This window comes from Pinus tabuliformis, chromosome 4_2 (assembly GCF_031772625.1).
Source record: "Pinus tabuliformis cultivar Carrire ecotype Pingquan chromosome 4_2, CPIR1, whole genome shotgun sequence".
In the NCBI taxonomy this organism is placed as follows: Eukaryota; Viridiplantae; Streptophyta; class Pinopsida; order Pinales; family Pinaceae; genus Pinus; species Pinus tabuliformis.
This window is the reverse complement of record NC_142304.1, coordinates 605,086,842-605,103,931: the sequence shown is the minus strand read 5'-3', so window position 1 is coordinate 605,103,931 and position 17,090 is coordinate 605,086,842. Positions and strand designations below refer to the sequence as shown.

At 40.1% G+C, this 17,090-nt stretch overlaps 1 protein-coding gene across 1 annotated transcript; it reads left to right on the top strand.

The window, feature by feature from the left end:
* Positions 1-15,205: 15,205 nt before the first annotated feature.
* On the top strand, positions 15,206-15,670 carry LOC149170737 (uncharacterized). The gene has a single exon (XM_089425709.1). It carries the CDS (start codon positions 15,206-15,208, stop codon positions 15,668-15,670), a length of 465 nt encoding a protein of 154 aa, XP_089281835.1.
* The last annotated feature ends 1,420 nt before the right edge of the window (positions 15,671-17,090 follow it).

The window sequence follows — 17,090 nt, the reverse complement described above, 5'->3', positions numbered from 1 at the left end:
GTTGTGCAAACATTTTTCTGACTTATCTCTACTCCTACAAGGCATGAAAGGAAATCTTTTTCGTTGATTTTTGTTTTTTCTTCTTGTACCTGCAAAACTGAAGTAGATTGAACTGCAACTAACTAAAATATATCTTGCTGAAATGAAAATGCGGAATTGAAATGAAAGCAGGAAAGGACTAATCTATTTTGCTCAAATGAAATTGCATGAATGAAATGCTAGTCTACGCTTGCAGAACTGAAATTACGGAATTGAAATTCTAATCTACGCTTGGAGAATTGAAATTTCGGAATTCAAATGCTAATCTATGAAAGCGGGAAAGATCTAATCTACTGTTGCGGAAATGAAATTGCAGAATAGAAAGGAGATAATCTACTTAGCATAAGGTTGTAGTAGAAAATAGAAGAAAAGCAGCAATCACCAATACTCTGACGCTTCCTCGGAAACGACGCCAAAAAGAGTGGTGGGCCCCAGTATTGCAACAATAATGCTGCAACTCCTCGGAATCCCTTGTTTAATTTTATCAACCGGTAGTTCGTAACAAACTTGGAAGCGACGGTGCTGTATGCACAAGTACTAGCTCCTGTCGTAGCTGTCACTTGGTCAGCTGGCACAAGTCCACTAGGGGCTTAAGTCAACTTCTATGAGATCTGAGACGAAACTTTTTAACTGATGGATGAAGGCTAACTCAAAGGAAGCTAATCTACTTGCAGAAAGAAACTGAAAAGCTGAAAGGAAATGCAAACCCTAATTTTACCAGCTAGCCCTACTGATGCGAAAAGAGGATGCAAGCTACTGAAAGAGATGCCATTGACTTCTAGGAAGGTAAAATGCATGTGTCTAAGTTATCACTATCTGAAGAAAACATCTTTTTGTATTTTTGAATAAGTTGTCAGAATTATCATGCATGTGCTTTAACTGTTTTTAACTGTGCAGAGGTGGATTGGCGAAAGGGAATGCTTGTAGGAGGTTGGGAAGGTTTAGAGAGGGCCTAAGGGGTCCCTAGCACACTTCCAAAGAGTTTCACAGAGTTTGACTATCAAGAAACCTCATTCGTGAGCTTCTACAGGAAGTTTGCTGGGGTTCTACAGGATGTTCTGGAATTTCTACAGGATGTCTGTAATTTTCTACAAGATGTTCAGAAATGGGATTTTCAAGGATGGATGGAGGAAGAAAGATGAAGGAGTGGGTATGGAGGTGAGATAAGGGTGTGAGGAGGTCCAGGACTTGGGGAATGGAGCTGAGAGGTGGCGAGGATGGTTGGGTTTGTTCAAGGAGAGGTAGAGCAATGTTGCACAACAATATGGGAATCTAGGGCAGAGTGAGAAAATGGAAAAAGTAAGGCAAGGATTCTAAGTAGAGGATGAAGCAGGTGGGATTGATGGAGAATGGGTAGATAAAGCAGGATAACAGGTGCTCTGGAAGTTGTTTTTCAAACGAAACAAACAAGGATTTGGAAAATCAAAGACCTAGTTACATTAGTCTATTATGACCTAGATAACAGCAAAGAAATGGAGCAGAAGTTTATTTGTACTGAAATCACATGAAATAACTATGCAGGGAAAATTTTAAGAACCCCCCCTAAATTTATAAATATAATAAATGGGCGAATCTCCATGGTATATAGGAAAAATGGAAGGCGATTTTATCAATAATATAATATGTATATATAATTTTTTTGGCAAATCTCTCACCAGGCATGGCGAATATTTACTCAATTATAAAATCTTGTAAGATCTTGGCGAGTCTTTCACTAAATAATAAAACTTTCTAAAGTCCTAATGAATCTTAGCATAGGCTACATGCTGGTTTAATTCCCCCATTTAAATAGGCTACATTCCAGGTGAATACCATGGGTCAATACCATGTGCCATTTTGGTGAATACCATGGGTCAATACCATGTGCCATTTTTATTTTTATTAATTCTAATATTAGGGTTAATAATGGTTTTTTGCATGGTATTAATAACAATCTAGTCCATGGTATTTGTCCCATAGTATTTTGGCCATATGTTTCACCTAAATATAACCCATTTTTTGAGTGTTCGTAAATATAAGGTGACTTATGGAGTAAATATAAAAAAATGTTTGATTTGTTTACCATACCTCTCGTTTATTTATATTTTTATTAATTTACCATACCTCTTTTACAAATATGGTATTTGGCCCATAGGATTCACTTAAATAAAACCTCTTTCTTGAGCCTTCATAAATAGAACAAGGGTTATGGACTAAATATAAAAAGAGGTTTTATTTATTTACGATACGTCTAGTTTATTTATATTTTTATTTATTTACCATACCTTTTGAGTAAGTATAAAAAGACGTTTTATTTATTTACCATACCTCCACTTTACTTATATTTTTATTTTTTTACACCCTTACATGTATATAAGGTGACTTATGGAGTAAATACAAAAAATGTTTTATTTATTTACCATACCGCTTTTATAAATATGGTATTTGGCCCATAGGATTCACTTAAATAAAACCTATTCTTGAAAATGGGCGAATGGATTCACTTAAATAAAACTTATTCTTGAAAATGGGCGAATGGAAGTTTGTAAGTCCTAATTTCAAGGGCTAAATTTACCTTTTTTACCCTCTCCCTTAAAATAAGGTGGGCTATTTAAGGTGATTTGTAAAAATGTACTATGATACAAAATATTCGCCACTAAAAATTTAAAACCCCTTAATTTCGCCAAAGGGCGAACATTCGCCCCTAAAATTATCCTTGCAACTATGTAACGAAGAAATCAAGAATCTGAACATGTAACCAACTTCTGCAATTAAAAATTGAACACTAATGATTGCATGGCGAAGCAAAGACAATGTTTTTGGTGGCAGCAAGGTCACCTTGATCCTAGCTCCTGATCCCACTGAGGGAGAGGTGAAATCAGAGGTGCTTGATGGCCCTTTTTCTGAATATCTTCCCTGTTATTAACCTATCAACTAAATCTGAACATGAAAATCCTTTTTTTATCATCAAAAGCAACCTAAATAACAAAACAATATTTAAATCTAAATAGCATATTTTATTCTAAGAATGCAGCAAAAACACATAAAAGTAAACAAAGGAGGTACTGGGCACTTGAAATGGGCCCAACCCCAAGAGCTATAGCCTCCTAAGAGAGATTTAGAGCTGGTGCAAAGCTGGATTCATCTTTATTGATCAAAAGAATAGTTATATTCCAAAAACTGACCACAAGGAAAACTTGAAAATGTGCTGAAATGCAAAGCTAACTTACTACCTAAAAAATGACTAAAATCGAACTACAAACTAGCTAACTTCTGCCTACAAAGTGACTAACTGAAATGAGGCCCTAAGCCCTCTTATTTATACAAATTGAGGACCCCAACAGCTCTCCTAAACTTTAGGAACTCGGCTGCCAAAACTTGTAGTTAACAACACTTTTACTAGCACTTGCTCGGCTGCCCTTGTGATAATTGATTTGGTGGCCCTTGAACTCCGAGCTGATGGTGGAGAATTCGAGGTAAGGGCCCATAAATGAAGGGGACACCTTCCTACAAATCCCCTCCCTTGTTCTTCCACAAATTTCACTGCCAAGTGCTCATTAAAACCTTTGATTTTGTCTCAAAATTGACTAAAAATCTGCACAAAGCACCCATTAGACTTGTTGGCATAATTACTAAGCCAATTCACTCTATTAGCATAAATATAATAAAAAACATGTAATAAACTAATGAGAATGGTGGATTAAGTCGAATTAGGAGGTTGAATGAGCGCATATAATTATCCATTTTTGGGGCTCATCAAAAGTGTCCAAATCGAAAGTGCCATCACCAATAATCATTAGAACATGCAACTATAAAAGAATTCACCTAATCATTGTCATTCATAATTAGAGGAAAGAGTTTTTTCCTCATCATCTGCACCTTTTCTATCAGCTGCTTGCTTAGGGGCTTGTCGTATATAACACATTCTTGACCTTGAAAGATAGCTATGTATCTTTTCGGTGTCAATTGACTAACAATTATCAAATTATGTTTGAGACTAGGAACATAATATACCTTTGAGATTGCCTTCAGCTCCCCCTGCTTGGTCATAATATTGAACACTCCTTTGCCATCTACTTCCACTATTTTTTTAGTGCCCAACTTTACTTCTGTTTTCACAGATTGATTGAAATTTGCAACCAAATCCTTGTTGCTTGTCATGTGGTTACTACAACCACTGTCTAACAACCACACACTAGCAGAAGATTCATGCATGGTATGGTAATCTAGGAACATGGAGTTAGTACACTCTGTAGTGACATTAGCTCTTTGGTTCCCTTGATCAACTATCTTCTTCCTACAATCATGAGCATAATGACAAAATTTATTGCAATAATAACATCTCACCTTTGATTTGTCAACTCTTTGATTATTGTTGAAGCTTCTGTAGTCGCTTCCACTTTCATGTTCATTCTCATCTCGATCATCTCTCTGATCACGATATCTCTCGCTTTGTCCTCTACCTCTCATTCTACTTTTGCCTCGACCTCTGTCTCTTGAAATAGAAATCCCACTTTTGAAAGTGATCTCCAAAGTGGAATCCTTATTTCTGTCTATCATTGCCTCATGCGATAGAAGTGATCCCATCAACTCATCAACTCTCAATGATGCCAAATCCTTGGCTTCTTCTATGGTTGCTACCACAACATCAAATTTGGTAGACAAAGATCTGAGGTTCTTCTAAACCAATGTTTTATATTTAATGTCTTCACCATAAATATTTAACTGATTTACGACAGTTATGACTCGATTCATGAAAGAATTAATGTCCCTTGTCTCCTTCATCTGCATACTTTCAAATTCTCTCCTAGTATTTTGCAACTTAACAATATTGACTTTGGCCATACCTGTATAGTTCGTCACCAAAGTATCCCATGCTATTTTTGCTGAAGATGTGATCATATTATTTTCGAACACTCCTTGATCCACTCCCTACTGGATAAGTAGCAACGCTTGTGCATTCTTCTTCTTGTCTTTCTTCCATTGTTCCCTCTCTGTATTACTAAGAGCTTGTTCTTCTTCTTCATTCTTAGGTTCTGAAAAACCAAACTTGACATAATCCCAAACATCATGTGCTTGCAATGTGATCACCATCTTCATGGCCCACACATCATAATATTTCCTTGTAAATGGTGGGAACTCGGGATGGAAATTTGAGAAAGCCATCTTTCTCCGAAAATTTCTCTTCATCAAAAAAAAAAGAAAAAGAAAGAAAGAAAGAAAGAAATAAAAATAAAAGAAGAAAAAGAAAAGAAAAAAGAAAAAAGAATTCTCCTTTTATAAGCTTTGTAAAGCTTTTTATCTGTTTTTTTTAAATACCTTTGTCAATAAATCCCTTATTTATTTATTTTTATATAATAAAGTCTTTTTATAATTTTTATTTTTATATATAAAATCAAAAACTTTATAACAAATGCCTTTTAAGAATCTCTTTTTGAAAAACCCCTTCTCAAAACCTCCTTAAAAAAAGATCGTGAAGCCCTTTTATCAAATCAAACCCTTTTTAAAAAAATTGTCATAAATTTTAAAAAGAAAGGTCAAACTTTAATAGGGCTTGAATAGGTCAAACCACTCAAAAAAAAAACTTTCAAATTTTCTTAAAAAAAAAAAACTTCGCAGCATATAAGATGTGTCCCTTGTGGTGACGGAGAGCGTGCTAATCCTCCCACAGTGACAAAGGAGAGCATTAGTCCTCTAACGCTACACCAACGAACGTGACCCGCGTGCATGAAAATTGACGCAAGGCAACGACAAGTAACGTGGCTCTCTACTGAGCTCGGGTGCGTTATAATGCCTTGTAAAAATAGATTTCTCCTCTCACAGGGACCACTACAAATACATTCTCCTTCACTCTTTGTAACCTTGTTCTGATACCAATTTGTTGGCAAAGAGAAGGAGACAAAGCATGAATTATTCACACATAAAACACAAGTTGCGGCTCTTCTATTGATCACACAAAACATGATACTTACAATGAACTCGATGAAGGGTATTTATCCTTTTCCAACTAGCTACTAGCCTAAAATATCTTGACATGCAACCACATGCAACCACCCACTAAAAGTCTTCTATCACTTAACCCAACTTGACTCAACACTCAAACACTCAATCACTGAGTTAATTGACTCTCTATGTTTAGCCAACTCCTCATGTAAGAGTAATTATCTTATTTTAACAAATTTCAATTAAAATTGAATCGATTTTAAACTTAGCATCATGCTCTAACGTGGCAATTGAGGAAACCCAAATGATTTAACCATGTTGCGATCATGTTGTATAAGAATAAGGCTATGCATTAGCAGTGCTATCATAGTGATAGCGATATCAACCTTCTTCATGGCCCCGCTTTTGGCTTCCTTCATTTCTGATGAAAGTGTGAAAAGTGGGGCAAATAACAATTCTACCACCATTTTTTTAATGGGTATTACATTAATTTTTTTCTTAAGCTAGAGCATGGTCTTTCCCGGTCTTGAAGCAGAGGTTTATTTAGGTTGTAATAGGTTGGGTTTAATTATAAGGGGTAGATGTTGTAAAAGGTTTTTGTTGTAAGATTATATCGATGTTTTGTTTTCTAAATGTGTTACATGTTTTAAATTTGCAAGCTGTAGAGTTTGATGGTCAAAGTGATTTGGTGATTTTTAAAAGGATTATAATTCAATTGTCAAGCTTATTTTGCTGATTTTAAGTTTGCAAGGTTTGTGGTTTGATTTCCTATATCGTTATTAAGTTTGACTGCTAGTGTTAATGTGCTCTCAAAGTTGTAATAAGTATGGGTGACCATATACGTTTACTTAGATGTTCATTTTTTAACAATATTGAAACAATTGGGGAGGTGGTTTTGTCCCGTGTTATTATTAGGTTCCACTGTGAGTGTTAATGTGATTTCAAAGTTGTAATAATTATGGGTGATTATATATTGTTACTTAGATGTTCATTCTTTAACAACATTGAAATTATTGGTGAGGTTGTTTGGTTTTTATTGACCGGTAGCATTTGCCCCTTAGCGATTCCCTTTAGTGTGGAAACTAAATTTTTGGATATCAAAAGAGGGATTTCATCATGAAAGTCAGCTTTGTGATTGAAGATATAACCACAAACTTAATATGAATGTTTGTATTTGTCTCCATGCGTCCTTCCTTATCTAACTTTTAAATTTTCAATGTTGTTCGTTTAAATATAATGATATTATTGTATTGTAATATTAACAAAGTTCATTTTAATTTTTTATTTATTAGATTTAAAATTTAAAGTAATATAACTTAAATTAATTAGGTTTTCGGTTTTTTTGTTATTTTAAGAAGGGTTATTTTAACTTTTATTATTTACTATTTTAATAATACCAACCTAGATCCATCTTAACCCTGGATCTATCACGCGCCAAGAGGGATAAAATCTCTCGAGGTGCAAACCTTCTTTTTGGAGTGTAGAATTTGAGGGAAGATTTGTGCCTAGAGGGATTTGATCCCTCTCGGCACATGATAGATCTGGGGTTAAGATGGATCTAGGCTGGTAGATCCATCTTAAAGTGGGGGTGAATCTAGTTGGTTGAGAATCTTCTATTTTTTTTAAAGTATATACTTTTAACTCATATTAATTATATACCTTTATATTCTAGTGAAAAACTGAAATATTCATGAATTTCTAGATCTAACTTCTATGTTTGTATTTGTCTTTATGTGTCTCTTTCTTCTACCCTCTCTCTTCACCTTCCATATATATGTCTATCCCCCTCCCTCTCTCCTTCTCTCTCTCCCCCTCCCTCTCTCTATCTCTCTCTTCTTCCCTCTCCCCACCTGCCATCTATATCTATACCTCCCTCCATCTCCCCTAAACATATGTCACATTCTCTCTCTCTCTCTATCCCCTAAACACATCTCTCTCTCTCTCTCCCTCTGTCCCTTTATCTACATCTTTATCTCCCTCTGTCTCTCCTTCTTTATCTCTCTATATCATCCTGAAAACTTTACACTCTCTCTCCATATCTATCTATCTCTCCCTCTTCATCTCCCTCCCTCCCTCTCACCCTTATCTCTCTCTCTCTCCATATCTCTCTCTCTTCCTCCATCCCTCTCATTGTCTCCCTCTTCTTCCCTCTCTACCCTCTCCATCTATATCTATATCTCCCATTGTCTCTCCTTCTTTGTGTCTCTATATCACCCCCCAAACATACTCTCTCTCTCTCTCTCTCCATATCTCTCTCTCTCTCTCTCTCTCTCTCTCTCTCTCTCTCTCTCTCTCTTCCTCTCTTCCTCCCTCCCTGTCTCTCTCCATCCATATCTTCCTCCCTCCCTCTCTCTACCTCTCTCTTATTCCCTCTCTACTCCCTTTATCTATATCTCTATCTCCCCTTGTCTCTCCTTCTCACCCACAAAACATACATACACTCTCTCCTTATATATCCATCTATCCCTCCCTCCCTCATCCTCTCCCTCTCTCTCTTCCCCTTCTCTCCCTCCCTCTCTCCTTCTCTCTCTCTCCATATATTCCTCTCTTTCTCCATCCCTCTCTCTCTCTCTACCTCTCTCTTATTCCCTTTCTACTCCCTTTATCTATATCTCTATCTCCCCTTGTCTCTCCTTTTCACCCACAAAACATACATACTCTCTCTCCTTATATATATATATATATATCTATCCCTCCCTCCCTCGTCCTCTCCCTCTCTCTCTTCCCCTTCTCTCCCTCCCTCTCTCCTTCTCTCTGTTCCCTCCTACTCTCCTCTCTCCCTCACTATCTATCCATCTCTCTGTTGTCACTCCCTCTTCCTCTCCAACTTTCTCTTTCTCTATCCTTTTTCTTCCCACTCTCTCTCCTTATATATCCATCTATCGCTCCCTCCCTAATCCTCTCCCTCTCTCTCTTCCCCTTCTCCCCCTCCCTCTCTCCTTCTCTCTCTCTCCATATATTCCTCTCTTTCTCCCTCCCTCTCTCTCTCTACCTCTCTCTTATTCCCTCTCTACTCCCTTTATCTATATCTCTATCTCCCCTTGTCTCTCCTTTTCACCCACAAAACATACATACTCTCTCTCCTTATATATCTATCTATCCCTCCCTCCCTCGTCCTCTCCCTCTCTCTCTTCCCCTTCTCTCCCTCCCTCTCTCCTTCTCTCTCTTCCCTCCTACTCTCCTCTCTCCCTCACTATCTATCCATATCTCCGTTGTCACTCCCTCTTCCTCTCCAACTTTCTCTTTCTCTATCCTTTTTCTTCCCACCCTCTCTCACCCCCTCCAACTCTATCTCTTTCTCCCTCTCTCTTCCCCCTTCTCTCTCTCATTCATCTCTCTCTTCCCTACCCTCTCTCCCACCTCCCTCTATCTCTCCCCTCATCACACTCTCTCTCCATCCTCCAACCCTGTCACTATCTCCCTCCTTCTCTCCTTCCCTCTCTAACCGTCTCTCCCACCTCCATATATGTGTCCCCCTCTCTCTCTCTTTTCCCCTTCTTTCCTTATCTCTATCATCTCCTTTCCCTCTCTTCCCTCATCTCGTCTCTCCATCATTATTTATTCATCTCTCCCTTATCATCCCCCTCTCTCCACCTCTATCTCTCAATGTTTTTGTTCTTTCATCTCTCTCTCTCTCTCTCTCTCTCTCTAAAATAAATCCCATTATATTGTATTTAAGAAAGTATCTAAATTATAAAATAACAAAACATAATTGGTTGTAAAATATTAAACCTATATTTTGGATCAATCATGTCAAACAAAATACAATAATAGAAAACTTAAAACAATCATGCACTATCTCTCCTCTATCCATGTTAATCAATTTTCTTTGTCTCTTCAATCCCCATTCCTGTTCTTTATAATACTATTTATATTATATAAATTTCAAGTATGTATATATAAAATTATTCTACTTTTTAATTTTATAAAAACCTTGATTTAATCTCTATGGGAATATATATTATATAAATCACATATGTAAATATAAAAGTATTCTAATTTTTAATTTTATAAAAAACTCGATTTAATCTCCATGAGAATATTTTTAGTAGTGGCGAGGATGGAGGATTTAATCCCAAAAGTAATTATAACCTTTTTTTTTTTTTAATTTTAGATTTAATTTTAAAAAATCATAAAATTAAATTAAAATAAAATATTTATAAAATATTTTGATTGTGAAATAAGTTACGGTTTTTGCGGGTTATGGGCGCACTCACGGTCTGATCAACGACAACAGTTTTGGTTTTCGCGGGGGTCTTATTTTACTCTGTGGTCCCCTTCTGGCTTCACTGACCCCTCCTTCCTTTCTGCCGGTCGGCCCCCTGATCGATTCCGATTTTGGCTCTCTCTGCACCGACAGTCAGCATGGGCGATGAAGACTTGGTTGACTATGAGGCGGACCCCATGCCGCACCAAGACATCTGGGCTCACCCAAAGAGGCCCCATATGATCCCGCGGAGTGCTGCTCTAGGCTTCGAGACAGGTGCTTCGTCCTTACAGCCGCACCTGTCGCATACAGGAAAGAAAAAATCTCCAGCCTTCTCTCTAGCGGACTCCTCACCTCTCGACTGCCCGCCCCTTTCTCCTGCGACGATTCAGCTACTAGGTTCATGCTTTCAGAACTCGCCTTCTCTTGACGCTCCGCTCCAGTTTCATATTCGCCCTGCATTACCTCCGCCCCCTCCGCCTCTGCCTCCATCAAGCTCACATTCACCCTCTGTTTCCTTTATGCCGCAGGCCCAACAGCCCCCCCACCGCTCCTCCTTATCTCTTCCCCCTGGCACTAGCAACTCGGCTCCTCGCTCTCCGATTTGCTCGGGCTGCTTCAATACCCCGCCACTATTGGTTCGATCCACTGGCTCCGCACAGCATAGCTCTTCTGACCCTTGCCATAAAATTCTAAAGGAGTTTCCCTTTGGCAAGCGCTTAGAGAAGGTGACAAAAGGCAGATGCCTCCGAGCAATTAATTCGGATTTCAATATCAATTTTGGGCCTGAAGATCCGCTGCCGGACGTGATGGATGCTGCTCGCAAGGTCCTCGTCGGTAGGGTCCGAGGCCGCACCTACTCTGTGGAACGACTTAAGCTTTGGGTGGAGGAGATTTGGGGCTCATTCTTTAAAGAACTTCCAGATGTTATGGTTCTCACGAGAGGCTAGTTCGCCTTACATTTTCATCGCCCCGAATACACCCAGTGGATCCTTACTCAGTATTGGCACATTGAGCTTGCTCCAGTCATGCTCAAGAGGTGGGATCCCCTTTTCGACCCGGAACGAGAACAATTGGGGGCCAGACCCGTTTGGGTTCGTCTACCTAGTCTGCCATGGCAATTCTGGACTTCGTGTGCCTTCATGTGTATAGGGGACACGCTAGGAACTTACCTGGAGCACGACAGATCTTATGAGAAAACGGGCGTCAGGACAATGGCTCGAATACTAGTCCATTTGGATATCAGACCAGGGTTAGAGGAAAAAATCACCCTGCACCACAACCATGTATCTCGCAAACAGCTTCTAGACTACGAAGGTGTTCCCTTCCGCTGTCGAAGATGCCATAAGATTGGCCATCTCTATAAGGATTGCCCACTGAACTCGGGGGTGACTTCTGAGGATACCAAAGGAACTCGTCAGCAGACCACAGTGGAACAAAATGCTGGAGTAAACATACCTAAGGATGGCGAGCAGGCACAGCAGGAGCCTCCATCCAAGAAGACGGGTGATAGCACTAAAAAGAACGCTCGAAGATAGGCATCAGCTACAACTGGACCGCCGCGTACTCGCTCAAAGACTGCTGAGGCTTCTTCTAAGCTGTCGGAGGCTGCACCTACTCATCCGGGTAATGCTTCCAATCCCATCTGTTCTCAATTTTTCTCTGATGATATGCAAACTTGTGTGATCTCTTCTTTGCGGACCTCCCTCTCAGAAATTGTCTCTCTCCCTTCCATCCTTTGCACCATTGCCCCACCTCCACCCACTTTCTCTACTACTCCCCCCTCCCACAACCTGGTTTTGGGTTGACCTAACTCCCCCTCCTCTCCGGTCAGATCTGGTTCTCATCCCTATCATCTGAGACCCCGTGCACGGTCTAGAATTCTGGGCCTGGGCGCTTCCCCCGGTTGTCATCGCAAGCAAAAGCGAGCCAGACCTTCTCATATCTCTTCAACAAAGCTAATTGCTGTGGAAGATGTTGCCATGGGGCGACAGTTTACTATTGAATGGGCACTTAGAGCTATTGAGCCCCTGACCTGTGGTTCCCCATGATCTGGCTCTCCTACAACTGCAGGGGACTAGCCAACCCCAAAAAAGGACTGGCTCTGAAAAGACTCTTGCATGAATCTAGATGTGATATCATCTTTCTTCAGGAAACACTCTGCACAACTGAGGTGGCGGTGCGAACTCTACAAGCTATGCTTCCTGGTTGGGTTTTACATGGTTTGGATGCGTGTGGCCGATCTGGCGGACTGCTCATTGGAATAAACCCAAGATATAGCAGGCCACTCTCTGTTTGGGGGGGTAGTGGCTTCATCGGTATGGACATAATCATGGGTGACCTGGGCATCCCAATCAGAATTATTAATATTTATGGGCCTAATCAGAATTGACTACTGTTTTGGCAAAACTTCCTTAATGGTAACCATATCACTCAGAATACAGTGATAGGGGGCGACTTCAACTTCTCATTGGGCGTTGGGGAATCCTGGGGCCATCATGCTCAGTGTGATCCTATTGCGGATCAAATGAACATGTTATTAGATGCACATCATCTAGTGGATATCCCCATGAACAAGAAGCTGCCCACTTGGCACAATCAGCGTACTGGAGAGGCTGCTCTGGGGCGGCGTTTAGACAGATACATTATGCATGAGGACTTGATTCAGTTTTTCCCCTTATACAGACAATGGGTCAGCACAGGGGGTCTATCTGATCACCACCTGATCCTACTTCAGATCAGTGACAAAAAATCTAAGCCGCGCTCTCCCTTTAAATTTTTTGCTGGTTTTCTCCAAGAGCCGGAATACATCAAGCTGGTCACGGATTTCTGGACAACACAACCCCCGCTGAGGGATCAGAGGAAAGCGATGGATTTCTGTGATAGACTAAAGATGCTCAAAGTAATGACCGAGACCTAGGCGAGATCAAAGCGGAACAGAGACGAACAGACTCTGAAGGATACTGAAGAACAGATAGCCCTATTGACTGATGAGAAAGGGGCTGGCTATCAATCAGATGCCTCAAAATCACTACTAAACCAGTTGCTTGGGCAAAAATCGAAAATATTACAAGAAAAGGAGGAGATATGGAGACTTAAAAGCAGAGCCATTTGGCTCAAAGCTGGGGATAGTAATACAAAATACTTTCACAATCTGGCCAATGGTCGAAAGGCATCAAATACTATTTGGAAGCTGCCAAGGGATCCAGATGGATGGGCTACCACACACCAGCAACTTGCCACTTTGGGATAAGACATTTCAAGTGAATTTTCACGGCGCCAAATGTTGTCAATCTTCCAGACATCATCAATCTAGCAGGAAAGCTTCCTAGGTTTGTTGGACAGGAAGATATTGAAGACCTCAGCCAACCGGTCACTACTCAAGAGCTGGAAAGTACCCTCAAATGGTTTAAGAAAGATAAGAGTGCGGGGCCAGATGGCTGGCCTATGGAGTTCTACCTGGCTTTTTATGATCTGCTGGGCGAGGACTTATTGGAATTTGTGGAGGAGAGTAGGATCACTGGGCACATTCATCCGCCTATGAACCAAACCTTCATTGCCTTGATTCCCAAATCTGATGACCCCACATCCTTCAATGATTTTCGCCCTATCTCCCTCTGCAACTGCCTCTATTAAATCATTGCCAAAATCATTGCCAACCGCATTAAACCTATTATGTCCGCACATATTTCTGCAGAACAATTTGCCTTCCTACAAAATCGCCACATCCATGAGGCCATAGGCATTGCCCAGGAAGCTCTACATTCCATAAAGATGAAGAACCTCAAAGGTATTTCACTTAAGATCGATCTTGCAAAGGCTTTTGATAAGGTGAATTGGCTCTACCTTAAGATGATTCTTACCCATTTGGGCTTTCCCCTCTCGCTCATAAACTGGATTATGGGTTTTGTATCTTCTGTCTCCTTTGCCATCCTTATAAATGGTGCAGCCTCGGCCCGTTTTAACATCAACAGGGGTATCAGGCAAGGCTACCCCCTTTCCCCACTACTCTTCCTTATTGTTATGGAGGGACTGAGTAGGCTCATTGCGGCTGCTAAAAGGACCGGTGACTTCAGCGGACTCAAAATTACTGAACAATACTCTCTTACCCATCTACTGTTTGTTGATGACATTTTAATCTTTCTAAATGGAAGTGTCCGAGACATCATCGCTTTAAATGATATTCTACTACTCTTCTGTAAAGCCACGGGCATGGAAATCAACAGGGAGAAATCCACCAGATCCATGATGAGATGCACACAACAGGAATCTCAGCTGGCGACCCAGTACTTCCCCTTTTTGGAAAGTAACTTGCTGGAAGGCATCAAATATCTTGGGTTCAGATTAAGGCCGGATGGATATAAATCTGAACACTGGTCATGGCTCATAAATAAAATTGAAAAAAGGATCATCTGCTGGCAACACCGATTACTGTCAAAAGCTGGTAGACTACTGTTGATCAAATTTGTTCTCGAGGCTACCCCAGTCTACTGGATTTCCCTTACATGGATCCCAAAAGCCATCCTTCAAAAAATTCAACAAATCTGTAACAGGTTCCTGTGGAATGGCAATAAGAAGGGAAAGATTTTCGCTTGGACAAGATGGTCCCTCGTTTCCTTGCCAAAGAAATGGGGAGGTTGGGGTCTAAAATCTCTCTCAGAATTTGCACATGCGTTAACAGCGAAACAGGGCTGGTCACTTCTCAAGATGGACAGTTTATGGGCGGAAGTAATACACCAAAAATATATTTGGCCCTCCAACATCATTGAATGGCTTCGCCGCCCCACTTGGAACCACCAGGGCATATCCGTGATATGGAGGGCCACACTAAAAGTTATGCCACTCATCCGTGACAACCTACTGTGGACAATTGGAAATGGCGCACAGGTTCGTATAGGCTTACATCCTTGGCCTGGTTCAGGGAACGCACACCTTCTGCCGGAAGGATTGATCCGACATCTCAACAACGAGGGCATAAAATATCTGGCATAGATTGGTGATCCACAACGATCAACTATCTTCACATAGGCATGGATCATGAATCGTCAGTGGCACCTGTCAGATGAATGGACTGATTATTGGCAAGGATACATACAGGCTCTCACCGAATCACACATCAAGCTTCACGAGGAGGAAGATGAACTTATATGGGCGCCTGCAAAATCTGGTAGTTATGCACCAAAGCTTGGCTACTTAAAGCTTATCGAAGCCAAGAAACCTGATATACTGAAAACCTGGTGGAAAGATATCTGGAAACTACAAGCTCAGCCACGGGCCAGACTTCTAATGTGGAACATTATAGCAGACAAGCTACCTACAGGCGCCTTTCTCAAAAAACGGGCTTTCGCTGGACCTACTTGGTGCGTACTCTGCAAAAAAGAGGAGGAATCATCGTCCCACCTATTCCTTAACTGCGAGGTCACAAAGGATATTTGGCAACAGGTCACTCGGGCCCTCAACATTACCACTGTCTGGAACGCTGCAGATATTCCCACTTCCTAGGATCAGTGGTGGACTGCGGTTGCTTCAGCAAAGGCCAGGAACTTACTACCTGTGGTGTCCTGGTTCATATGGAATAAACGTAATGCCATAATTTTTGAGGATTATAGGGTCAACTGGCAACTACTTCCGCCTTCCATTTGCGCGGCATACACGGAAATCCCATTTGAAAATAAAATTATCACACCCAGGAACATCTTGCCTGAAAACATCAACAGAGATATGCCTTGGGCGTATTTCGACGGGGCAGCACCATTGCAAGGTTGTGGGGGGGGCATATTACTTCATCTAACAGAAACACATTACTTTCATCTGATATTGGGACTCGGCCCGGGTACCAATAACCATGCTGAGCTTATTACACTCAGACATCTTCTATATTTTTCTCTTACCAAAAGCTGTTGACATATTCAAATCTTTGGGGACTCAAAGATTGTGATTGAGTGGGCAAATAATAAATCTATCTGTCATGCATATTCTTTGAAACACATCTTGGAAGAAATTGTTTTTTTAAAAACACATTTTGACCATATCACTATTTCTCATATCTACAGGGAAAGAAATGCAACTGCTGACCGACTCTCGAAAGAAGCGGCAGATCGCCCTCTAGGAGACTGGCTGATTGAAGAATACAATCCAGAGGGGATGCACAGATACTATCATCGTCCATATATTGACGGCCTGCAACAAGGGGACATCCTCCCCAATTAACTCTGATTTACTTGTTCTCATTTTTGTATATAACAGCTCAGTGCTGATCGGCTCTATATTTTATATCACTGTATGAGGGCACATATACCTCAAACTCTGTCTATTTATGGTTTTTAGTGAGTTACTGTAATTATTTCGACGGATACAGATCCACCGTATCCTCAGTGGGACTTACAGGATGTTTATTTGTAAATTTTTTGAACAGTGGTAACACCACACTACAGCATATGCCTTGGCATCAACAGCATGTAATCTCTATTATTTCTCTTTAATAGAAATTACGAACTCTATTTTCCTCGGAAAAAAAAAAAAAAAAAAAGGTTACGGTTTTTGCATAAGTCATGGTATTGTAACATAATAATTAAAATATTAGATCCATAACATAATAATCAAAAGCCTAGATGGCCATGGTATTGACCCATGGTAATTTTTTTATCTAAAAAATTGTTATAATTTTATTAATAAAGACAAAATTAAAATATAACAAATTAAATTTTATTATTTTTACTACCTCGCTGAAACAAGTTTATTGCACTAAGAATGACTAAAGAGAACATGGAAGATTGTGTTGTTGTTTTTTAATTATTATTATTATATAATTGATATTAAAAATGTACATCTAACACCTACACATCTACCCGATACTCAGTTGTGGAGCACCTCTCTATGGAATTAGGTTTTATTATTCTAGATTTTAATGAAATTAAAAAAA

What these genes read in the sequence shown, in the direction of transcription:
- LOC149170737 (XM_089425709.1), top strand. Translation starts at nt 15,206, where the DNA reads ATGAATCGTCAGTGGCACCTGTCAGATGAATGGACTGATTATTGGCAA.